The sequence below is a fragment of the Kwoniella mangroviensis genome (assembly GCF_000507465.2).
Source record: "Kwoniella mangroviensis CBS 8507 chromosome 1 map unlocalized Ctg01, whole genome shotgun sequence".
Lineage (NCBI taxonomy): Eukaryota > Fungi > Basidiomycota > Tremellomycetes > Tremellales > Cryptococcaceae > Kwoniella > Kwoniella mangrovensis.
Window position 1 is genome coordinate 10,165,272 of NW_027062533.1, and position 19,724 is coordinate 10,184,995.

General features: G+C 43.5%; 6 protein-coding genes across 6 annotated transcripts; 3 read left to right on the forward strand and 3 right to left on the reverse strand.

The window, feature by feature from the left end:
* Window positions 1–615: 615 nt before the first annotated feature.
* Window positions 616–4,087, reverse strand: I203_103847 (uncharacterized protein; the record flags this gene model as incomplete). The annotated part of the gene is made up of 13 exons (XM_065517407.1): window positions 616–658; window positions 736–811; window positions 894–1,251; window positions 1,326–1,584; window positions 1,646–1,734; window positions 1,801–1,915; window positions 1,981–2,133; window positions 2,187–2,395; window positions 2,460–2,592; window positions 2,664–3,591; window positions 3,662–3,773; window positions 3,842–3,900; window positions 3,994–4,087. The coding sequence occupies 13 exons, from the start codon at window positions 4,085–4,087 to the stop codon at window positions 616–618; spliced, it is 2,628 nt and encodes an 875-aa protein (XP_065374225.1).
* A 3,772-nt stretch (window positions 4,088–7,859) lies between these two features.
* On the reverse strand, window positions 7,860–9,567 carry I203_103848 (uncharacterized protein; the record flags this gene model as incomplete). Its single annotated transcript, XM_019147356.1, has 7 exons — window positions 7,860–7,953; window positions 8,157–8,272; window positions 8,370–8,547; window positions 8,740–8,901; window positions 9,093–9,283; window positions 9,382–9,456; window positions 9,523–9,567. 7 exons carry the CDS (start codon window positions 9,565–9,567, stop codon window positions 7,860–7,862), a joined length of 861 nt encoding a protein of 286 aa, XP_019003021.1.
* A 450-nt stretch (window positions 9,568–10,017) lies between these two features.
* On the forward strand, window positions 10,018–15,413 carry I203_103849 (myosin-1; the record flags this gene model as incomplete). Its single annotated transcript, XM_065517408.1, has 26 exons — window positions 10,018–10,020; window positions 10,085–10,180; window positions 10,252–10,380; window positions 10,447–10,489; window positions 10,576–10,904; window positions 10,983–11,060; window positions 11,118–11,202; window positions 11,266–11,369; window positions 11,436–11,740; window positions 11,808–11,903; window positions 11,965–11,983; window positions 12,047–12,176; window positions 12,236–12,644; window positions 12,717–12,887; window positions 12,953–13,109; window positions 13,210–13,516; window positions 13,608–13,699; window positions 13,755–13,883; window positions 13,951–14,072; window positions 14,140–14,267; window positions 14,323–14,384; window positions 14,446–14,770; window positions 14,838–14,889; window positions 14,960–15,014; window positions 15,245–15,303; window positions 15,377–15,413. 26 exons carry the CDS (start codon window positions 10,018–10,020, stop codon window positions 15,411–15,413), a joined length of 3,522 nt encoding a protein of 1,173 aa, XP_065374226.1.
* Window positions 15,414–16,483: 1,070 nt separating this feature from the next.
* Window positions 16,484–17,047, forward strand: I203_103850 (uncharacterized protein; the record flags this gene model as incomplete). Its single annotated transcript, XM_019147354.1, has 4 exons — window positions 16,484–16,515; window positions 16,582–16,641; window positions 16,736–16,829; window positions 16,907–17,047. The coding sequence occupies 4 exons, from the start codon at window positions 16,484–16,486 to the stop codon at window positions 17,045–17,047; spliced, it is 327 nt and encodes a 108-aa protein (XP_019003019.1).
* A 553-nt stretch (window positions 17,048–17,600) lies between these two features.
* I203_103851 (uncharacterized protein) lies at window positions 17,601–18,482 on the forward strand (the record flags this gene model as incomplete). The annotated part of the gene is made up of 4 exons (XM_019147353.2): window positions 17,601–17,818; window positions 17,912–17,965; window positions 18,046–18,145; window positions 18,342–18,482. 4 exons carry the CDS (start codon window positions 17,601–17,603, stop codon window positions 18,480–18,482), a joined length of 513 nt encoding a protein of 170 aa, XP_019003018.2.
* A 461-nt stretch (window positions 18,483–18,943) lies between these two features.
* Window positions 18,944–19,588, reverse strand: I203_103852 (mitochondrial 54S ribosomal protein mL40; the record flags this gene model as incomplete). The annotated part of the gene is made up of 1 exon (XM_019147352.1): window positions 18,944–19,588. One exon carries the CDS (start codon window positions 19,586–19,588, stop codon window positions 18,944–18,946), a length of 645 nt encoding a protein of 214 aa, XP_019003017.1.
* Between the last annotated feature and the right edge of the window lie 136 nt (window positions 19,589–19,724).

The window sequence follows — 19,724 nt, forward strand, 5'->3', positions numbered from 1 at the left end:
TCTTCTCACATCCTCAAATCCTCGGATCTACGGATCTATATACTGTATATCTATGTGTGTATCTAGGAGTATATCTGTAATCTAGTTTAGCTGAATGTACTGTATGTATCTGTCTTTGCTTTGGTCATTGACATCAATCCCGCATATCATCAAAGCACAAAAGTATACATATTGACCATATTCATATTCTTACTCATCTACATCACATTATGTGTACAGCACGGTACAGTATGTTGCACTATACCAAGTGAATCGTTGACATCTATTTCCTTTTTCTCCCTTCTATCGTATTATATACAAAATACCAAAGTAGGACTTCGTACATCCATTAAATCAAGAAGCCATTGACGAGAGAGAAACAGTACAGAGAACTATGAAATATGCTACAGAATAATTAAGTGAAGAAGCAGAACCAAAAAAGAATCAAAAATCAAATCGTACACAAAGTACAGTAGACTTGCTAAATCAAATTACTCTGTTCCTAAGAGAACCAGTTTGAGAATGCTCGTTTCGAGGCAATACAGTAGATCCGTCTATTCAATCGTCTTCTTGTAATGTATATTGCTAGTCTCCTATACGCATCTTCCGTTTCATACCATCCTATTTCGCCCACTTTCATTTCGGCACGAGCTTTTCCAATTTGTCAACATACGCAGCACTAAATCAACCTCAACCACATCAGTCATCTTATTTTTCACGTAGGTACTTGGGATTTTAACTTAACGATTCACTAACATAATTTTACAATGAATAGCCAATCCTCTAAATCCATCCAACAAGTTTGTTACTTCCTGCATACATTTTCTCGATTCTATAAACAACCATAATCAGTTTTTTCAATTTATAAATCATGGTTGAGATAGTAGAAGAAAGAGAAAGTAAGTAGGACATACCTTCAATTTGACCTATTTTCTCCAAGATTATCGACCCTTCTACCAACTTTTGAACAACTCCGTAACATGGACTCATCCCATACGGTCCACTGATTCCACCTCTATTCCTTGAATTATCTTTGTTATCAGGTATCCGATTATTGATTCCTGAGAACGTCGAATGCCCAATGTTCATGTGATGGGGTGTGCGGGGTTGAGGCTCAGAAGTAGGATCAAGAGAAGTAACTACATTCTTATAGTAAACTTGTAAAGTCTTGATCAATTGAGCTGAATCGAATGCGAGGGAAAGCCCGATGGGTCGATCGAACTCTGATTCGAGAGGATGTAAGTGCATTCGAGCGGTCTTCAAGCATAAAGCCTAGATTATCACAATGATGATATAGAAACCTCTTAGTATTCAATCTTAATATCGTAAGATGGCACTCAACTCACAACAATAGGAATATCAGGTTCACCCCATTTACCAGTAATCAAGAAGTTCATTTTCCAATCTTCAGGTATCTTCTCCTCGAGCCATAACGAAGTCTCCATTATCTCCTTGTAAGCTGTAGGGTAGTGCTCGCGTGGTGTCCATACCTGCGAGCTACCAAACAGACCCAGTGTTCTGTAGGATGACATCATATTTTCGGGCGGTTGAGACAGAAGATTCATGGCTCGGTAAATCAGATGTTCGGCTGCTAGGATATAGCCACTGTATATACAATTGGGTTAATATGTGAGCGATTTGTAAAGGGTTCTAAAAGAGAACATACAAAATAGATTTTGGAGGAGATGCGTTGTCTCGATAAGGAAGATCATATAGATCTCTCAATGTCATATCGGGTTCCTTAAACAAAGCATCCTACAAATGATATCATTAAGCTGATCGTCACAGATGAGCAGCGCAAATGTACGAGATTGTACTGACCGATAAAAAGTCTTCCCTCAGTCTTGGTAACGGAGTTATTATCTCTTCATCTCTTATGGTCGACGGCCGATGGTGCGTGAGGCAACCGCCTTTATCATTACCCCAAGCTGACCAGCTATATCAATAACACATGCAGTCAGCAGAATTTGACATTTACGGCGGCTCACGCTTGAAACCTACAAGGCATGTATTCGCTCAGCCAATCCCCCTTGGCTTTTAGGTGGCTCAAGTAGATATCTAGGTTTTCCAGCTTGAACATCCTGCGATTCGGAAGCCGGAGCCGGAGTGAAGATCGAAGATGAGATTCGATGCAATCCGCAAGCTATACATAATCTACCTTCACCAGTCAGCAAAAATAGATTAACAGGCTGAGATGAAACACTAACGAGATAGTTTTGCAGGAGTACTGATAACCTTCAAATACTCGACCTTGGATGAATAACCATTTTGACAAATTCTTGCTCGCTCTTATAGCGTCAATCAATCTACCTTCCTTCCTTATGGCAATCTCCAATTTGGAAGTGGCGATCTTGAACAGGGGCTCTGCAAATTTTCGAATACTCGGTACGTAGGATTCAGAGGCGGCTATGGTGCACTGACAGATCCCAAGCAGATCAGCCTGATTCGATGGTGATTTTCAAGCATCAAGAGCAACTCACCATGGAAAACACCAGAGAAGGGTGAGGTCTATCTTTTCCTGGTAATGCCAATCTCGCTTTGAACTCGTCTTCGGTGAAGAACTCAGATCCGTATAGTGGTCTTGGTGGATCTGTACTGAAGAATAAGTCGAGTCTGGCCATACGACATCAGCGTTTCAAAATTCAGGTGAGATGCACATGCAGAAGGAAGAAAGATTTACTCACAGGTAATCTCTGGCTCCATCGCTCAATTCTTTAGCTCTGATAGATTTGTTCTCAGCCGTAACATCTCTCTTGACTTGCAACACACTGCGAATGACTTCAGAAGCTGGTGTGATCTCCTGACTTTCAGGTAAAAAAGTTCCAAAGTTGAAGCCAAATCCGTTTGGAAGGCTGATACCCAAACCATGGTTGAAAAGCAGGCCTGACTGGTTGTGATCGTACGAAGGCAATATACCGTGTGGTCTGAACGTTGATGGACAGTCAACAGATAACGAGCTGTCATGTCCAGTGGGTAAGTTGATATTGAGATTGTGGATCCCACTGACTGGCGGTGATGTGTTGGACTTGAGGAATTGAGGTGGGGTAGGCGAAGCTGTCGAGTCGTGCGATTGGGCTCGAGAGGACGGTGTAGACCCGTTGGATGGAGAGGGAACAGATATCTGGAACAACCCATTAATAGGAGGTGCATCTGATGGATTGAGGAAAGATGCATTGTTTGACGATCCCATCAAAGGCCAGGGGAGAGTATCATCATGCAAATAAGCTTGATGTAGTTGACTGGGTTGGAACATTTCATGGTGATTGAGATGATTGAGGTTGAAACTTGAGCTCGTTCCCGATTGAGGCCATGGCCAAGCAGATAGAGGCATGTCATTAATATCGACAAGAGGCTCAGAGTCGGGGTTGAGCATCTGATCAACAGATGTTGGGCTGGGCGTCTCAAGGGGACCATTCGGTACTTTGGAACGAGATTGGGATGATCCAATCAGGTTGAACCCTGACAAGCTGGGTATGCCGTTATCTTGACCAATCGTATTGTTCGAGGGAAGTGAAGCCAATGATTCAGCTAAATTCTCGAAGTCTGATCGACCGTAGTTTTTGAAAGCGGTTCGTCTCATTGCTTCACGGAAATCCTCAGCGTCCATCTCAGCTACAGTAGTCACAATGCAGTACATCAGATTGACTATGTCGAGGGGGCGCAATGGAAAAAACAGGCTTACCAAGCTTCTTCTCGAGCTGTTCAACCCTCGAAGCAGGGCGTACAGCATCGTAGACACATCGATCTTTGCGCTTGGCACACTGATCACACACTGGTTTCTGGGCGGAACATTTCTATATTGGAAAACAGAGTTTAGCCTTAGGCGATCTGGTGTTCACGAGTGAGACGGAAGAGCACTTGCGAGTTTCTTCGCTCGACACATCAAACAGGCGTCTCCTCGTCTGAGTGGCTGACCAGGTGCTGACAATGATCGGACAGTAAAGCATCAGTCATCACTCATAGGTATCAAGTGTAAGGAAAGCGATGTAACGTAAAGTGGCAAAGAAGATTTACCTCTTCTTCTTCCATGATGATGCATACCATTCTTGAGACCCTCATCGCTCTGCTCGTGCTGGTGATGTTCATGTGATCCAACGATGGGTGGCATCTTGATTTCAATTGGACTATGTTTATGGGAATGATGATGTCGAGTGCTTTTTCGGAATTTGGCTGAGTGTGGCGGACTATCGTCCTCTATTCCTGTAGGTTTCTTCGTTCGCACTTGAGCTATATGTATCACGCGACAGAAAGCAGTCGAACAAGTCGGTCCGAACGATGGATCGAGGAAGATTGGTAGTAGTTGTTATCAGGAGGATGGATTAATTAAGGTGGCGGTCGTGTGTGTTATTGATGGTGCAGTTGCAGATACGCACACGGACACAATCAATCACGTCGGACGGGGTCAAAGAGCCGCGTTGATCGGAATTATCGAATAGTCAGAATCGATCGGATATGGTACGATGGTATGTACGGGTATGTATATGTACGCAAGAGGGGATGGATGCGATCGATAAATCAACGGATGACAAGTCAAAGTTGATTATATATCGTATGCGAGGTGAGTTGAGTCGAGGAAAGGGGTGAAGTCGATGTCCGATGGCGAGGAGGTAAGGACCAAGGAGAATAGAATAGACAAGTTTCAGCTTTGATGGATCTTACGCTAACGATGACTGAATTGATGCGCACAGGCAAGGGTCGTAATCGCAGGGGGATTACGGAGGGAGATGGAGGTTGGAGAAGGAAGAAGAAAGAAGGAGAAGGAGAAGACTCACTCATGTTGGCTATGTGACTTGATGGGTATATATGTATATATTTCCTATCGTGATAGATGATAAAAACAGGGAAGTGATAGCTGCAAAGAGAAAGGCGATGACCAGAGAGTAAGATGAGGATGAATTGAGATGGATAGGATTAAATGACGTTTGGTATTGATATAATGGTATAGCTGATGCAGTGGATTAGTAAGATGGGCAACGACCGTCGGAGCTTGTGAGAGAGGATGTTATGGTATACCCAAAGGACCCCTCCTCCACTTCGCTTGTGAGGTTGATACAAGAGATGGAAATGCAGATGCAGAAAGACGATCTTTGTTTGACCTAAATGACACCACCACCTCGCTTACCGTATCGCTTGCAGCAAGGGCAATGATAGTCTTGTCTTGGTATCGAGTCTATCGGAATCTGATCACCGGTTTGCGTAGGCACAGTGTCATCTGTGATGTAATGCTATATTGCGATGAATTGAATTGATTCTGATGCGATATATTCGGAACACGGGGAGAGATGTCGATCTTTTTTTTTTCCTCTTGGTATATTTATAGTTGCATAGGACTGGTGAATATCACCTGCTTAGTGAGGGAAGCAAGGCGCAGCAAAGCTTTGATGGTGAGACGATGACAAGGAACGGGTTTGTACGGTGTACGGTGTTATGACCTTGAATGAGATCAGATCTACTTGTACTGATTTGATCGGGATTGGTATCGAGATGAACTCTTGATTGTACCTTTTTCTCGTTTGTGTCTTCGTCTTCTTGTTCCAAAGGAATGGAGAGCGGTGTGTCGAATGCGGTGTATGGTATGTAGAGTAGTATCGTAATTAGCTTTGTCTGAATCGTCAAAGCGTGGTGTATCAGAACACTTTTGTGTCGTTCGATGGTCCTTTGATGGGTGGGTTCGTTTATGCATAGACAGACTTGCGTTCCTTATCGTCTCGCTTAGTAACCATAAATAGCATTGCAGTCCAATCTCCACAATTTGCCAAGCCAAGAAGATCCGATTGTTTCTATCTACTCGCAAGGTGTATGGTGTGGTAGTTACCTAACTGCGGATCCGAAGACAACGTTGACGGCGTTTGTTCCGACAAAGAGATAGAGAGAGAGAGCTAATCTGACACCGCCTTTTTACCCTTTACCTGGGAAGTCAGGGATGGATACGATATGTATGTTGGACCCGACTGAATTTTGATCTTTACTTTATATGCATCCAGACGTTCATCGCATCCGTATAGGTAGGTAGTCTAACAAGCAAAAAAATCCTTGTCAGTAAGCTAAATAGCTGTAAGACTAATCTTAGTCAACTTGACTCGAGTGAAATTAGATTATTCACAAGGCACGTACTTGAATTGTACGGTACATTCACCGTTCTCAGATATACCTCCGATGTTTCAATTCAATCACACTTCGTAATTGCTGTATCTTAGATCCCAAGCAAGCGGTGTAGTACAGCAACTTATGTATCCTAATGTTCACATGTAGCGTAGCGTATGTATAGCAAATGAAGATGCGATGTTGTTTGATCTGCAAATACACCGCAACTAATTCTACTCGTACTCTTAATTAATAACACCGGAATTGAATTGACCTTATGGCGATGCAGATAACGAAATGATAGGGAATGATGTAAAGATAGGCAGATGTAGGGAGGCCATATCTTTGTGATGAGATGAGATGAGAATCCTGGATGTACGCGAGGAATAAGGCAGAGAGATTAGGGGGAGTGGAACGCGATGAAAGGCAAGGTTGTTAGCCAGGACAGACGATCAAAGCGATAAGTGAGTCGAGATACTTTTCAAATATCTGAAGAACATTTATACTTTAACATCGGTCAAACGTCACGCTAAACACCCGAAAGCAACGTAGATGATATGACATTATGATGTAGTAGTATGTACCAATCATCGCTTAGGTGCGAAGAGTCAACGGTTTCTCCTCTCTTTTTCATTCTCAGAACTCTCACAAATAACAAAAGGTGACCGATCCAGATATCATATCCATGCAATCTGCTTACAAAATCTCATTCAATCAGCACCGGATAGATAGTGAAAGGATCATCATTATCCCGTTGAGAGTGTATTATACGGGCATTGCAATACATGAGTACGTACCATTGAAAAAAGCACATGTATCTGTGCCTCATCTCAAACTCAAAACCGAAGAAAAAGAGATGTTTGATCTTCAGGTCCGAGAGGATAACTAACTGTGTGAGTGTGAGTCAGGAAGAAGCTTGATTATGGTTATACTGTGAATATGTGTTTACGTAGACTAGATTTGGCGTTTGAGAATGTCTCCTCCCTGGAGACAAAGAAAATCATAGCTTTATCAGGTAGGGAACTGTATACATACTGTACATTCCCCTAATGTGGTATGACAATATATATGACTTGACCGCTGACGATGCCGGTTGAGGTACTAAGATCTTACTGCAGCCAAGAATAGTAGATAAGTCAAGTCACGGAACGTCGGAATTAAATGATAACATGCCAAAGAGAAAAGAAGTTGTTGTACCGCATGGTTATCCCGATCGAGATCTGACCCTGAGTGAGCAGTATTTAATGGAAATTGGAGGTCGAGATGGAGATGGAGAGTGATCACCGAAATTCAACAGAGCCCATCTGCTATTGGACTAGTGATTTATATCCTCCTAACTTTTTAGCGTGAAGCCACAGTGACACGGGTACAGTATGGGTACATCTGGACTTTCAGAGGTGATCACCCGAAGCACTGGATTCGAGGAAGAATTCCGATCGCAAAATGGATCGTTGTTGGCATTCCCCGATCTTAAGTCGTGAGAAAGTGCGGCAAACAAGGTATTGTAGTTGATCAGTCGGCATGGATTGGATCCATGATGCTTTACTTACAGCGATCGGATATTCGTATCCAGATGTTCGAATGGATAATAGCAAACGACACATCACAAAAATGGGTTACATGCAATTTGATATCGAGCAAAAACGCTTGGTATATGCTGATCTCCCTTAGGAGGAAGAAATAGCAGTCTGTTCGGGCAAGAATCTGGTCTACTGCGTCGTAGGGAAAGAAGATCAAATTTTGATATATGTATACAAGGATTGAACGAAGTTGGAAACTCCGCCATAAGATCAAGTCTAGTAAGGTTTCTCATTCCCTATCAAACCCGTTGGTGCGACTGGCGGTGAGATTTTACCGTGTCGACCCGATGAGAAGCCGTATAGGTAATTTCTGCAGGACAAAGCGAGTGAGCAAGTAGTCATGATGATCAAGTATCAAAGAAAGCAGATGAAGTAGTGGAGATAGCGAACATGTGGATAAATGTGGGAAATATGTGTGTGTGGCGAGAAGGAAGGCAAAATGATATAATTCAAAGACAATGAAGTGTACAAAAAGTAACGAAATCAGATTGTATGCTGAATGCAGGCACTCACTTGTAGTAGTCATCGTTCAGATTATTATCGAAATAATTCGATCTTATTCTGAAGAACACCGCAGCAGTGAGAAGTGAATCGGATCCTGCCTGATGTTGAGGACCTATCCTGGTCACCTGTTTAGACACAAGGATATACAAGTCAGTACAGATCACAAATGACCACTAGCCGACCCTTCTCGGACAAGACAGTGTGTTGATGCACGGAACTCACTCCTAAAGATTCGGCGATCTCCTGTAAGCCACCTCTCAAAGTCTTGACGGACCTCACGACATGCTTGATATCGTAAATGCAAGGGAACCAGAGGAAGAGAAGGTTGAAGAAATCTGTTTCGTTGGCGGGGAGAGGTTCGCAAGTGAGGATTTTGAGGAGGTATCCAAAGTCGTATCCCCTATGTCATCACACTGAGGTCAGCTATTGATCGCAATGTACAAATAAGGGGGCAGTAGCGTATGCAGGCAAGATGGACGATGGGAAATATGAGCATGGATATAGGGTGGATTTTAAATCATATACCTCCCTGCCCCACTTCGTCTCGGTGGAAAAGGTGAAGGAGGGGAACAGCATGACAATTGGTGCTCACGAATGGAATGAGACCCATTTGATGTTATCGAACAACACCAGCCCAGATGTGATCAACAATTCTCCAAAGTACTCCACATCGATACCTTCCTCCTCGTTCCGCTTGAAGTCAATACCTGAATTTTTGAGGAGATCTATCGAGTCGGGAGCATACATGTCGTCTCTACATGATGTGATGAACAAATAAGATCAGCCATCACTTCCAATTGGAAAAGCCCGAAATACTAAACTCCATCATTCAGAACTGATAGTATTTGATTACCATCGTTATAATGACCTTGTAGCTTTGTTTGGATTGACGTATTTGGTGATACTGCCGGTGACAGGTCAATATGAAATGTCAAAAGCACTCACGATAGGTTAAAGGCAAAGTTGAATTGCCAAGTTGATACCTCGGGGGAATTCCCATGTTCATCACATAGCGTTATACCCAGCTGGATGATCTTGAGCATATCCACATTACATCTCATAGTTTGGAAATGATAATCCGATCCAGTCTTGAAATTTCCTATTGGTCTAGCTACTATCCCTGGGAATTCCGTATCCTACGAATATAAACCAAATCATATATCAGCTCATACCAAATGACAGGACATTATGACAACAGCAACAAGCTAGTAGCTAGATGTGCAGGGTTACTCACCATCGATATGAATGGATACTGATCTACGGCTGCTCGTAATGCTGCGAACTCTGTTTCGAGATTATCTGCCCATACCTGAACAGTCAAGTTGATCAGAAAATTGTCAAGTGTTTCAACAGCTCGAGGTCTTGCTCAACATACTTCATGTATCCCCGGATCCCCCCTTGATGGTCTTAGTGTTGTCATATTACTGAGGAGAGCGTGTCGAGCATGTATGACGGTCTGAAGAAGGATTGACAAAAAGTGGATGTGTGTAAATATGTGTCAAGGATGTGGGATGGAGATGAAAGATGGTGGTGATGTGTGATCGGTGTTATTTCTGGTTGTTATTACCGGAATCAGAAGTTGAATTACGATTGATTCCTAATGAGCATTACAATCCTTGGTAATGACTTTCCATCAGACTTACCCTGAATGCCTGGTTCACAGCGTCAACAGCAACAGCAACAGCGTCATCCCATCATCCCACAAACACTGCATCCTTCCCCCCTTTATCACTATCAAGTTGTTGCTCGAGACCATATCACCCATTCTATTCCTGCATCGTACAGCAGCTCAATAGTCAGGAAGTGACCCGAGACGATCCCAACTCGCGCTGCTTGTAATTGACCTGTCCGGACACGATTAACAGACAATATGGTATGTTCTTCCCTTCTGAATCGTTCGATGAAATGCACACTTACCTCTACCATTCCTGGACCAGGCGATCTCGAAGAAGGCAGGGAAGAAGGGAGTCAGCGGACTGCTAGGAGGAGGAGGTGGTGGTGGTGGTGGAGCCAAATCTCAGAAGGTCCAAAAGGTTCGTGTCCGGTCTGCTTGCATTCAAGATGAGATAAGAATTGATAATGTGTTATCGACTGACTCGTTTAGGCCGATTGGAGTGAAGGGTTCAAGAAGAAAAAAGCGGCTGGTGTACCCGATATGACACTGCTGAGTACGATCACCAATGAAGCTATCAATGATAATCTCAAGCAGAGATTCAACAATCAGGAGATCTACGTGAGCTTGCTATCTTTCCAGTCGAGACCGAGGTACTTTGAGCTGATGTGACCTTGAAATCAATAGACATATATCGCACATGTGTTGATTTCCGTTAATCCTTTCCGAGGTACGTTCGCCCACCTCTTCTCATGGGATATCCAGACCATATCGACATATGCTAATTTGGCTGGGTTGGTTTGGGGTCTCTTGTAGATCTTGGTATATACACCAACGAGATCCTCAATTCCTATAGGGGTAAAAATCGTCTGGAAATGACTCCTCACGTATTTGCCATCGCCGAATCAGCATATTATCGAATGACAACCGAGAAGGAGAATCAATGTGTGATCATCTCTGGAGAATCCGGTGCAGGTAAGACGGAAGCTGCCAAGAGGATCATGCAGTATATAGCGGCTGTATCGGGAGGTGAAGGTTCATCAGGCGGGATTGAGAATGTAAAAGAGATGGTATTAGCTACGAACCCTTTGTTGGAAAGTTTTGGATGTGCCAAAACCCTTAGGAATGACAATTCAAGTAGACATGTGAGCTGAGTCAAGCATATCCAATATTCGGACCTTCCAGAGATGAGGCAGACTGATCCTGACTTTGCTTGAACCTAGGGTAAATACCTTGAAATCATGTTCAATAGTCTGGGTCAACCTGTTGGAGCTCAAATTACCAATTATTTACTGGAAAAGGTAAGCTGACAAACATATCAATCTCACAAGGGATTTATGCTGATAATCGTACGTTAGAATCGAGTGGTAGGGCAGATTGACGATGAGAGAGATTTCCATATATTCTATCAGTTCACCAAAGGAGCGAGTGCCGAGCAGAAAGGTGAGCACATATCAGCGAGTTCGGTTTAACAATGTTGACCACTGAAGATGTGTGTACTCGCAGAGGCATTCGGATTACAAGGACCTGAGGCATATGCCTACACAAGTAGAAGTGGATGTCTAGATGTTAAGAGTATCAACGATGTTTCGGACTTTCAAGAGACTATTGTATGTTTGCTGTTGTCTTGTCATCTCCTGATTTATTGACCAATGAGCTGATTGTTCACACTTTAGCGAGCAATGCAAATCATTGGATTATCTGCCGACGAACAAAATTCCATCTTCCGTGTGCTCGCTACTATCCTCTGGTTAGGAAACGTCGAATTTGTCGAAGGAGATGATGGGAATGCTGCTATCGCCGATACTGGTGTCACTGATTTCGCCGGTTACTTGATGGAAGTTGATCCTCAGCAACTACAGAAGGTGTTGATGACGAGAATCATGGAAACTCAGCGTGGTGGACGAAGAGGAAGTGTGTACGAGGTACCGCTGAATGTAGCTCAGGCGAGCTCGGGCAGAGATGCTCTGGCGAAAGCTTTGTGAGTGAGCCATCGTTGCGATGCTCATGTCCGACTGCTCAATTGATCGTTTTTATGTTTGGCATAGATACAACAACCTCTTCGAATGGATTGTTAGTCGTGTCAATGTGTCGATGAAACCTCAACAAAACCCTGACTATGTGATCGGTGTACTGGATATCTAGTGAGTTACCCATAATACGATGATCGGAAATTGAACCCCACTGACACTCGTCGCGCTATAGTGGATTCGAGATCTTCCAAGTAAGCTGCCTGTACTATGTCGGTCCTCGTCTTCAATGAAGCACCAGCTGACTCCCAAATCAGGACAACAGTTTCGAGCAGCTTTGTATCAATTATGTCAACGAGAAACTACAACAGATCTTCATCGAGCTTACCCTCAAAGCTGAACAAGAAGAGTACGTGAGGGAACAGATTAAGTGGACGCCTATCAAGTGTAAGTTGCCCTCTAAGTTCAATGTATACGTGCGGCAGCTTATCATATCGCTCGCATAGTCTTCGACAACGCAGTTGTATGTTCGCTCATCGAGGACAAACGACCAGCCGGTATCTTCGCTACTCTTAACGATGCCACTGCAACCGCCCATGCCGATCCATCAGCAGCCGATAACTCGTTCATCCAACGATCTAACATGCTCGCCTCCAATCCCAACTTCGAAGCTAGAGGAAATAAGTTCTTGATCAAGCATTACGCCGGTGATGTGTTGTACAACGTCTCAGGAATGACGGATAAGAACAAGGATACTTTGATTAAGGATATATTGGATTTGATCGAAGGCTCCAAAGATGATTTCTTACATACATTATTCCCTGAGAAGGTTGATCATTCCAACAAGAAGAGACCTCCAACTGCTGGTGATAAGATCAAAGCGTCCGCCAATGCTTTGGTAGATAATCTTATGAAGTGAGTAATAGCTTGCTCATGTTCCCTTGTCAATGATTTGTAGATGGCTGATTCTCTTTGCTCTGGTAATAGATGTCAACCACATTACATCCGAACTATCAAACCGAACCAACATCGATCACCTACCGAGTACGACGATAAGGCGATCTTACATCAGATCAAATATCTAGGTCTACAGGAGAATATTCGAGTCAGAAGAGCAGGTTTCGCTTATCGAGCTGAATTTTCAAAGATGATCCAAAGGTCAGCTCGGTAAAAGTGTCACTGTCACGATGACATTGAGCTGACATCGGTTGAATCGCTTGCAGATTCTACTTGCTCTCTCCTGCCACGTCGTACGCCGGTGATTATATCTGGGATGGCGATGATAGATCCGGATGTGAAAGAATCTTGATGGATGCCAAGATATCGAAAGATGAATGGCAGATGGGTGTAACAAAAGCATTCATCAAGAACCCTGAGACTGTGAGTGAAGCAGACCCAACAACCACTCTATTCTGAATATTCGAGAAATTGGTGCATCTCCTGTCTCTCAGACGACGGCTGATGGGTTTTGGTAACCTAGCTATTCTACCTCGAAGGTGAAAGAGATCGATATTGGCACACCATGGCGTCCCGAATTCAACGAGCCTGGCGAGCGTACGTCAGAAGGAAAGTAGAAGCAGCCATCAAGATCCAACGATTCTGGAGGAGCCAAAAAGAGTCGCTTGTGTATGCAAGAAAGAGAGATTACGGACATGAAGTTCTGGCTGGAAGGAAGGAAAGGAGAAGGTTCAGTTTGCTGGGTATGAGGAAGTTCATGGGTGATTATCTTGATGTCGGAGGTACTAGTCCGCAAGGTGAGATGTTGAGAAATGCGGCGCAAATCGGTCGTGAGTGCAACCCATCACTTATTTAGATTCATTATTCGGCGATGGAAAGGCGATGGGAATTGGGTACTGATTCATTTGTTTTTACTGGCAGCCGCCGAAACGGTTCACTTCAGTTCAAGAGCAGAATTGTTGGTGTCAAAACTTGGTAGATCTAGTAAACTTAGTCCAAGATTCTTAATCATTGTAAGTGGACACATCCTGTAAGTTGCTAAGCTCATATGACGATTGTAATATTCAGACGGACAAAGCAGTCTACTTCGTCGTTTCCGCTGCGAAAGATGGCCGAGTCACTACTTCCCTTGAGAGGAAGATCCCCCTTGTTACTATAAAAACGATATCTATGACCAACCTGAGAGATGACTTTGTGGTAAGTGATCGAGTTTCTGATGCTGCCTTCATGCGCTTCTTTTATTGATTCATCTATCGTATGTCAGGCACTCAACTTACCTCCATGTGAGGAAGGAGACCCGATCTTCACTTGTGCATTCAAGACTGAAATGATGTGTGTCATTCTCACTTTGACGGGAGGTAACATGAATGTCAGCATTGGTCCAACGTAAGTGTTATTCACCCTACTCTTGAGTTTCCGATACAAAGAAAGATAACACCTATTACTTTATCAGGATTGACTACCTCAAGAAGAAGGATAAAAAGGCTCAGATCGTCGCTAAGAAAGATGACGCCGTCCGAGGAGAAGCTGTCTATAAGAGCCATGCAATTGCGGTCGGATCTGGTGAACCTGCTTCTAGCTGTCAGTATCCGCTCTCGTTGAAAAACCGACGTACTCAGAGCTGATAATGTGACAGTATCGAATCCTATGCCACCCCGGAAACCTAAGGCTAAGAAGGCTCCCAAAGCTGCGCCATCTGTGAGCATGCGTTTCGCATCTCGTACCTCATACACCCTCAATACTGATACATACGATGCAGAGCCGACCAACAAATCGACCAACCGCTAAAACACTACCAGGAGCTACCAAACCTTCCGCACCCGCAGCTATGACTTCTATGCCTTCCGCTCCCACGGCTACCAAAGCTCCATCAGCTGTTAAGGCTCCTATAGCCACTGGTGCCGCACGTGCACCACCATCGATACCTGGACGAGGTGCTCCCCCTCCCCCTCCACCACCACCTCCTGCACCGGCTGCTCCAGCCAAAGAAATATACAAGGCTTTATACGCATTCGCGGGCCAGCCTGGAGAGATGAATTTGGTCAAGGGTGAAGAAGTGAAAGTGAAGGAGAAGGATGATAACGGTGAGTGTATTGGGTTCCATATACTTCGTTTACAGGTATATTAACGGAGCTGATGTGATTGTGATAGGTTGGTGGATGGTGGTGAAGAATGGTCAGGAAGGATGGGCTCCATCGAATTAGTGAGTGCCCACGCTCAAACTGGAAGTGATTTGCTTGCTTGATTATTGACATAATATTGCTCAACGTTAGTTTGAAACTTATCGAATCGGCTCCACCCCTCCGCCCCCTCCACCAGCTGCCAGGCGTCCACCACCTGCCGCTCCAGCTCCAGCAATGAATGGATCAGCCACGTCTACACCGCCCACCTCCAGACCATCTTCTACAATAGGTAACAAACCGGCTCTGGCACCTGCCATCAAACCTAAACCAGCTATACCTGCCAAACCATCCGTAGGAGCTAAACCAGCGGGATTGGGAGGTGGTAAACCTCCTATACCTTCTGCCCCGAACATTCAACCTTCCGGTACGGGTAAGAAACCTGGTCAGGTGGCTCAACCTCAGGCTCAAGGTGGACAGCTGGACTTGGCTGCTGTGTGAGTGTTTTCGCGTGTATATGAGATTGACAATCCGGATGAGCGTTTAGCTTACGCATGCGAGAATTGGTAGGTTCGCAAGGAGAGCTCAGCAAGCTCGAGGAGAATAAGTGTTTGTTCTTGGTGTGAATGACTATATGAATAGGTAAAGGTCCAGGTACAGGTAGACATGAATTTGTATTAAGATGTGTTTTTGCTCGTGGAATAGATATATATGAAACATAGTGGAGAAAATCTGAGTAAATGCAAAGACAGATTGATACAGTGCATTGAGATTTCAGGTTGATTGACATATGTGTATACTTCGGATGCATTTCTGATGGTCAGTAACATGCTGCCGCTGATATATTTCAATAAGCATGATCGTACCCTGCCGTTCCATTAGTTCGAAAAGTGTGGGTGAAGCTGTCTCACCAATTCAACGTTGTTCACAGTTCATACTTAAACTCATAATGAGACTTTTTCCTGTTGTTGACAACTCACTGTGTGTCCGACTCCGACGGAGCATGGTCTGGGGTGATCAGTGGAGTGAGAATGGGGAATAACAGACAGTTTCGCAGTCCGTGTTGACTACAGTACTAGTAGCTGTCATAACACGTCATACACCCTGAGAAGATCAACCCCATTGTGCCTGATTGACGTGTAGGTAAAAAAAGTAAATTACAGTGTGGCTGTGAACCAAGAACGAAGATGGGAAACTACATAACTTTCATGACCGAAGTTTGCCCAAGCGAACTTGCCAAGAATAGATTTACAGTACGGTACTGGTACACATCCACCTTTCCAAGAACAAAGGACAAAGAATTCGGAAGGATGTCACCTGACTACGAAAGATTATATCATCCAGGGGTTCCAATTATGTCATCACGAGTCAACACGGTCGAATCCGAGATGGAACAAAGTTACAACAAAGAGTAGCTTAGATGGCTATCAAAGGTACATATATATACAGACACAAGGGGGGAGTCGTATGAATGGAAAGAAGAAGTCAAATCCCTTTGTCTCAAATATATATATATATATATATATATATACTTCGTCGACTCAAGTCACCGCCCATATATAAACTGGACACAACCTTTCAGCTACACATACATACTCTTGAATTCGTTTAACAACATCAACAATATCCACTCAACTTATCACCACCATCAAAAGGCATCAATTACATTGATAAAATATGAACGGCTACTCACCTAAATCAGCTTCTTCGTGAGTACCCCTCTCTACCCATGGTATGGGTCATCCAACTGATCAGACTCTGTCTATGTTGAGTAGGTACGGAACCCCTTCTCCTTCTACTTCCTATAGAAGGTTCTCAGAGGAACAGTCGCCTTCGTAAGTACCACATCTCTACATATATCATATGTTACAACTCCTATCCCAAATTTCTTTTTTCCGCTAAACTCAGCTGACAGACCGTTACATATAGTCCCCTCCCTCAATACTCTTTATCATCCGATTTCGCTCATCTAGTAGAAGAACCAGGAATGAACGTTGTGATAGCCCGTAAAGTAGCCAAGCTGGTGAGTTTCTTTCATATACTTGCATGTTCATTACGTGTTAGAACGGTTGCTGAGGAAAGCAAACCGTCACTCCATAGCAAGACTCGTTACCCAACCTATCATCAGATAACCTCCGTCAAGCCAAGGCGGATATGATGTACCTACTTACGATCTTAGATGGGGAAGGCGAAGAGGTAGCTCAATGCAAAGCAGGTGCAGTGTACAGTGCTCCTGTATAAAATTGGAATTTACGATTAATATCTAGTTCTATAAAATTGTATATGATCTCTTTTTCTCTCTCTCTCTCAATTGTATTTAGTGACGATCTGATACACGATAATGAAATGATAAATGGATGCTATGAGCCCAAGAGACGCTTTGATCGCTGACCATCCTTTGACGCACACTAATAAACGTCATACTCCCCTTCCCTCCCTTTGGGATCACCTACTGACAAACTCACTCAACTGATAATCAGAAAAGAAAAGAAAATTTGCATATTCAACAGGAAGCAGAACGACGCCACAACTTCTTTCCTTTTATATTGAATCACTCTATCTCGCACATATATATGTATATGGCTCATATCCTTTCTTTCATATCTCACATCGATACACTGTAGTATTTCGACCACACAGAAAGGGAAAGAAAGATCTTTTCATCTCATCAACGTCATATTTCCACTCAAGCAGATCCAGGTAGTAAGAAAGAAGAAATATATCAGGTGAGTCACAATCACCACTTCGTTGTATCTCTACTCTTCTTTCGATCCAAGCACTAAATTGAGATACGATGGGATTCGTCCTAGAAAGGGAAGCTAAGTCAATCCCCTACATCACCATCAACAATTACGACAAAATGCCAAATAGTCATAGTAATTCGTTCAATGGGTCTTACCCAGCTAAGATAGAGGATCAGACGAGATTGAAAGAATTAGATGACGAGGATCAACTTCAGGCGAAACAGAAGCAGAATGGAGTAGATAAAGATAAAGATACACATATCTTAATGTTAGTACTGTGGTCTTTACTGTGATCATTAATTAAGCTAAAACGGAACTACCATAATGGTAATGGTAACATTGATGCTGAGATTAATGATAGGGGTAATACGGATTTCTCTTTGCCTAATGCTCACGTTCAAGGTACTGCACCACCGTAAGTGATTCTCTAGAGTATAATCAAGTGCTCCTACCCCTCAATTCCAAAAGCTGACCCATATGTCAATGTATTATTAGCCTCACCGCCAGACCCTATCAACTCTCCAAAGGTTATTCACATCTCGTGGAATCGCCAGATAGATATAGGGAGGTGATCATTGAGAAATTGGGTAAATTGGTTAGTACTACTCTTATCACTCTATCACAAATCGTTGCGTTGAGCTTCATAATCAAAACCTTGTTATCTTCTTTTCCTCTTTCACTTATCTGCTCTTCTTCTGCTTCCTCATTGACCTGACAATCGCTATTCGCTAACTTTTACATCATTCCGAGCTGAGCTGATTGAATGTATTGGAACCTTCGTTCCATTTTAGCAAACGACATTATCTCAACTCGGTTCAGACGATCTCCGACAAGCTAAAGCTGATATAATCTATCTCAAGTCTATCCTTGATGACGAAGGAGCTGATATTGCGCAGATTAAAGCTGGCGCTAATTGGGCGAGTAGGGAGTGAAAGAATGAAATCATACGAAATGGAATGTTTAGTTAGTGTTAGAGATCGAAGAAATAGTGTCATTCATGAGTGTCATGAGTTTAACGAAATGATATTGACGATGTAGCGAATTGTTTCATTGAGAGAGGGAGAGGCGAAACAGTAGGATATGATCCATGCATTTATAGCTGTGTATATTTATCAATGATCTTGGCTCCGCCGTATTGACATATGATGATATTGGGTGTCTAGCTGTAACCTAGGAGTGGACGTATCGTGATCAGCTTCCATCACCTATATATGTAATGTTCCCTTGAGGTGTGAAAATGAGTAGATGACGAAAGATTGAAATGGAAGGGTATTCGAGAGTTTTGATTAGATCAAGAGGAGAAATAATAAAAACAAGCAAGACAAGCCCATGAAAATGAATTTATTGTAAGATCTCGTTCATCGCTCACCTTGCTTTGCTGAAGACTTTTAACTCAATAACCTGGTCTCACCCAATCATATTCCCACCCTTTCCCTTTACTTTCAACCGGTACCCAACTTTCCCTAGGGAACAAACCCGGTATTCTAGTTTCCTTCCATCTCTGTTCGACACTCTTCTTCCCCTTTTGTGATCTTTCTTCGGCAGTTCGTTCAGCCTGATGTGTAGTAGACGTAGCAATCTCATATATTCTCCTATGATATTGACCTCCCTTTCCTTCGGTACTTTCAACTCCTCCATTAGAAGGATCAGTTATAGCTTCCAACTCATTACAAGCTTCCACCATAGCTTTGAACTTTGCGTCCAGCACTTTCTGACGAGTTTGACGTAAGTTTCTCTGATGCAGTTGCCAAGCCCTTTCGATCGTCTCGTGGACTTCCTCCGAGGGGATGACTGCCTGTAGACGATTCAGGTGATCTGGATGATATGTTCCGGTAGGTGAGGATGAAGTTGGTGAATATGAATCTAAAGGGTAGAGGACTTGACGAAGCAGGTTGGATCGACTATCTGTTGGAACGTGGAGAGCGGGATTGCCTGATGAGGAAGAAGAGGATTTGACGGCATAGGTTCGAGTGAGGGTAGGAGTGATAAGGGGAAGGGGAAGCGTTGGACGAAGAACAGAGACTGATCGGAAGGACATTGTGAAAGTGATTGACAGGATTCAGAAAGTTTGTCGGAGTGGGTGCGCTGAGGATGGAGATGTCCTCTTGAAGAGGTGAGCAGGGTGGTTATGCAGTATTTTGTAACAATCGACCAAGGATGAAGAACATCCCATT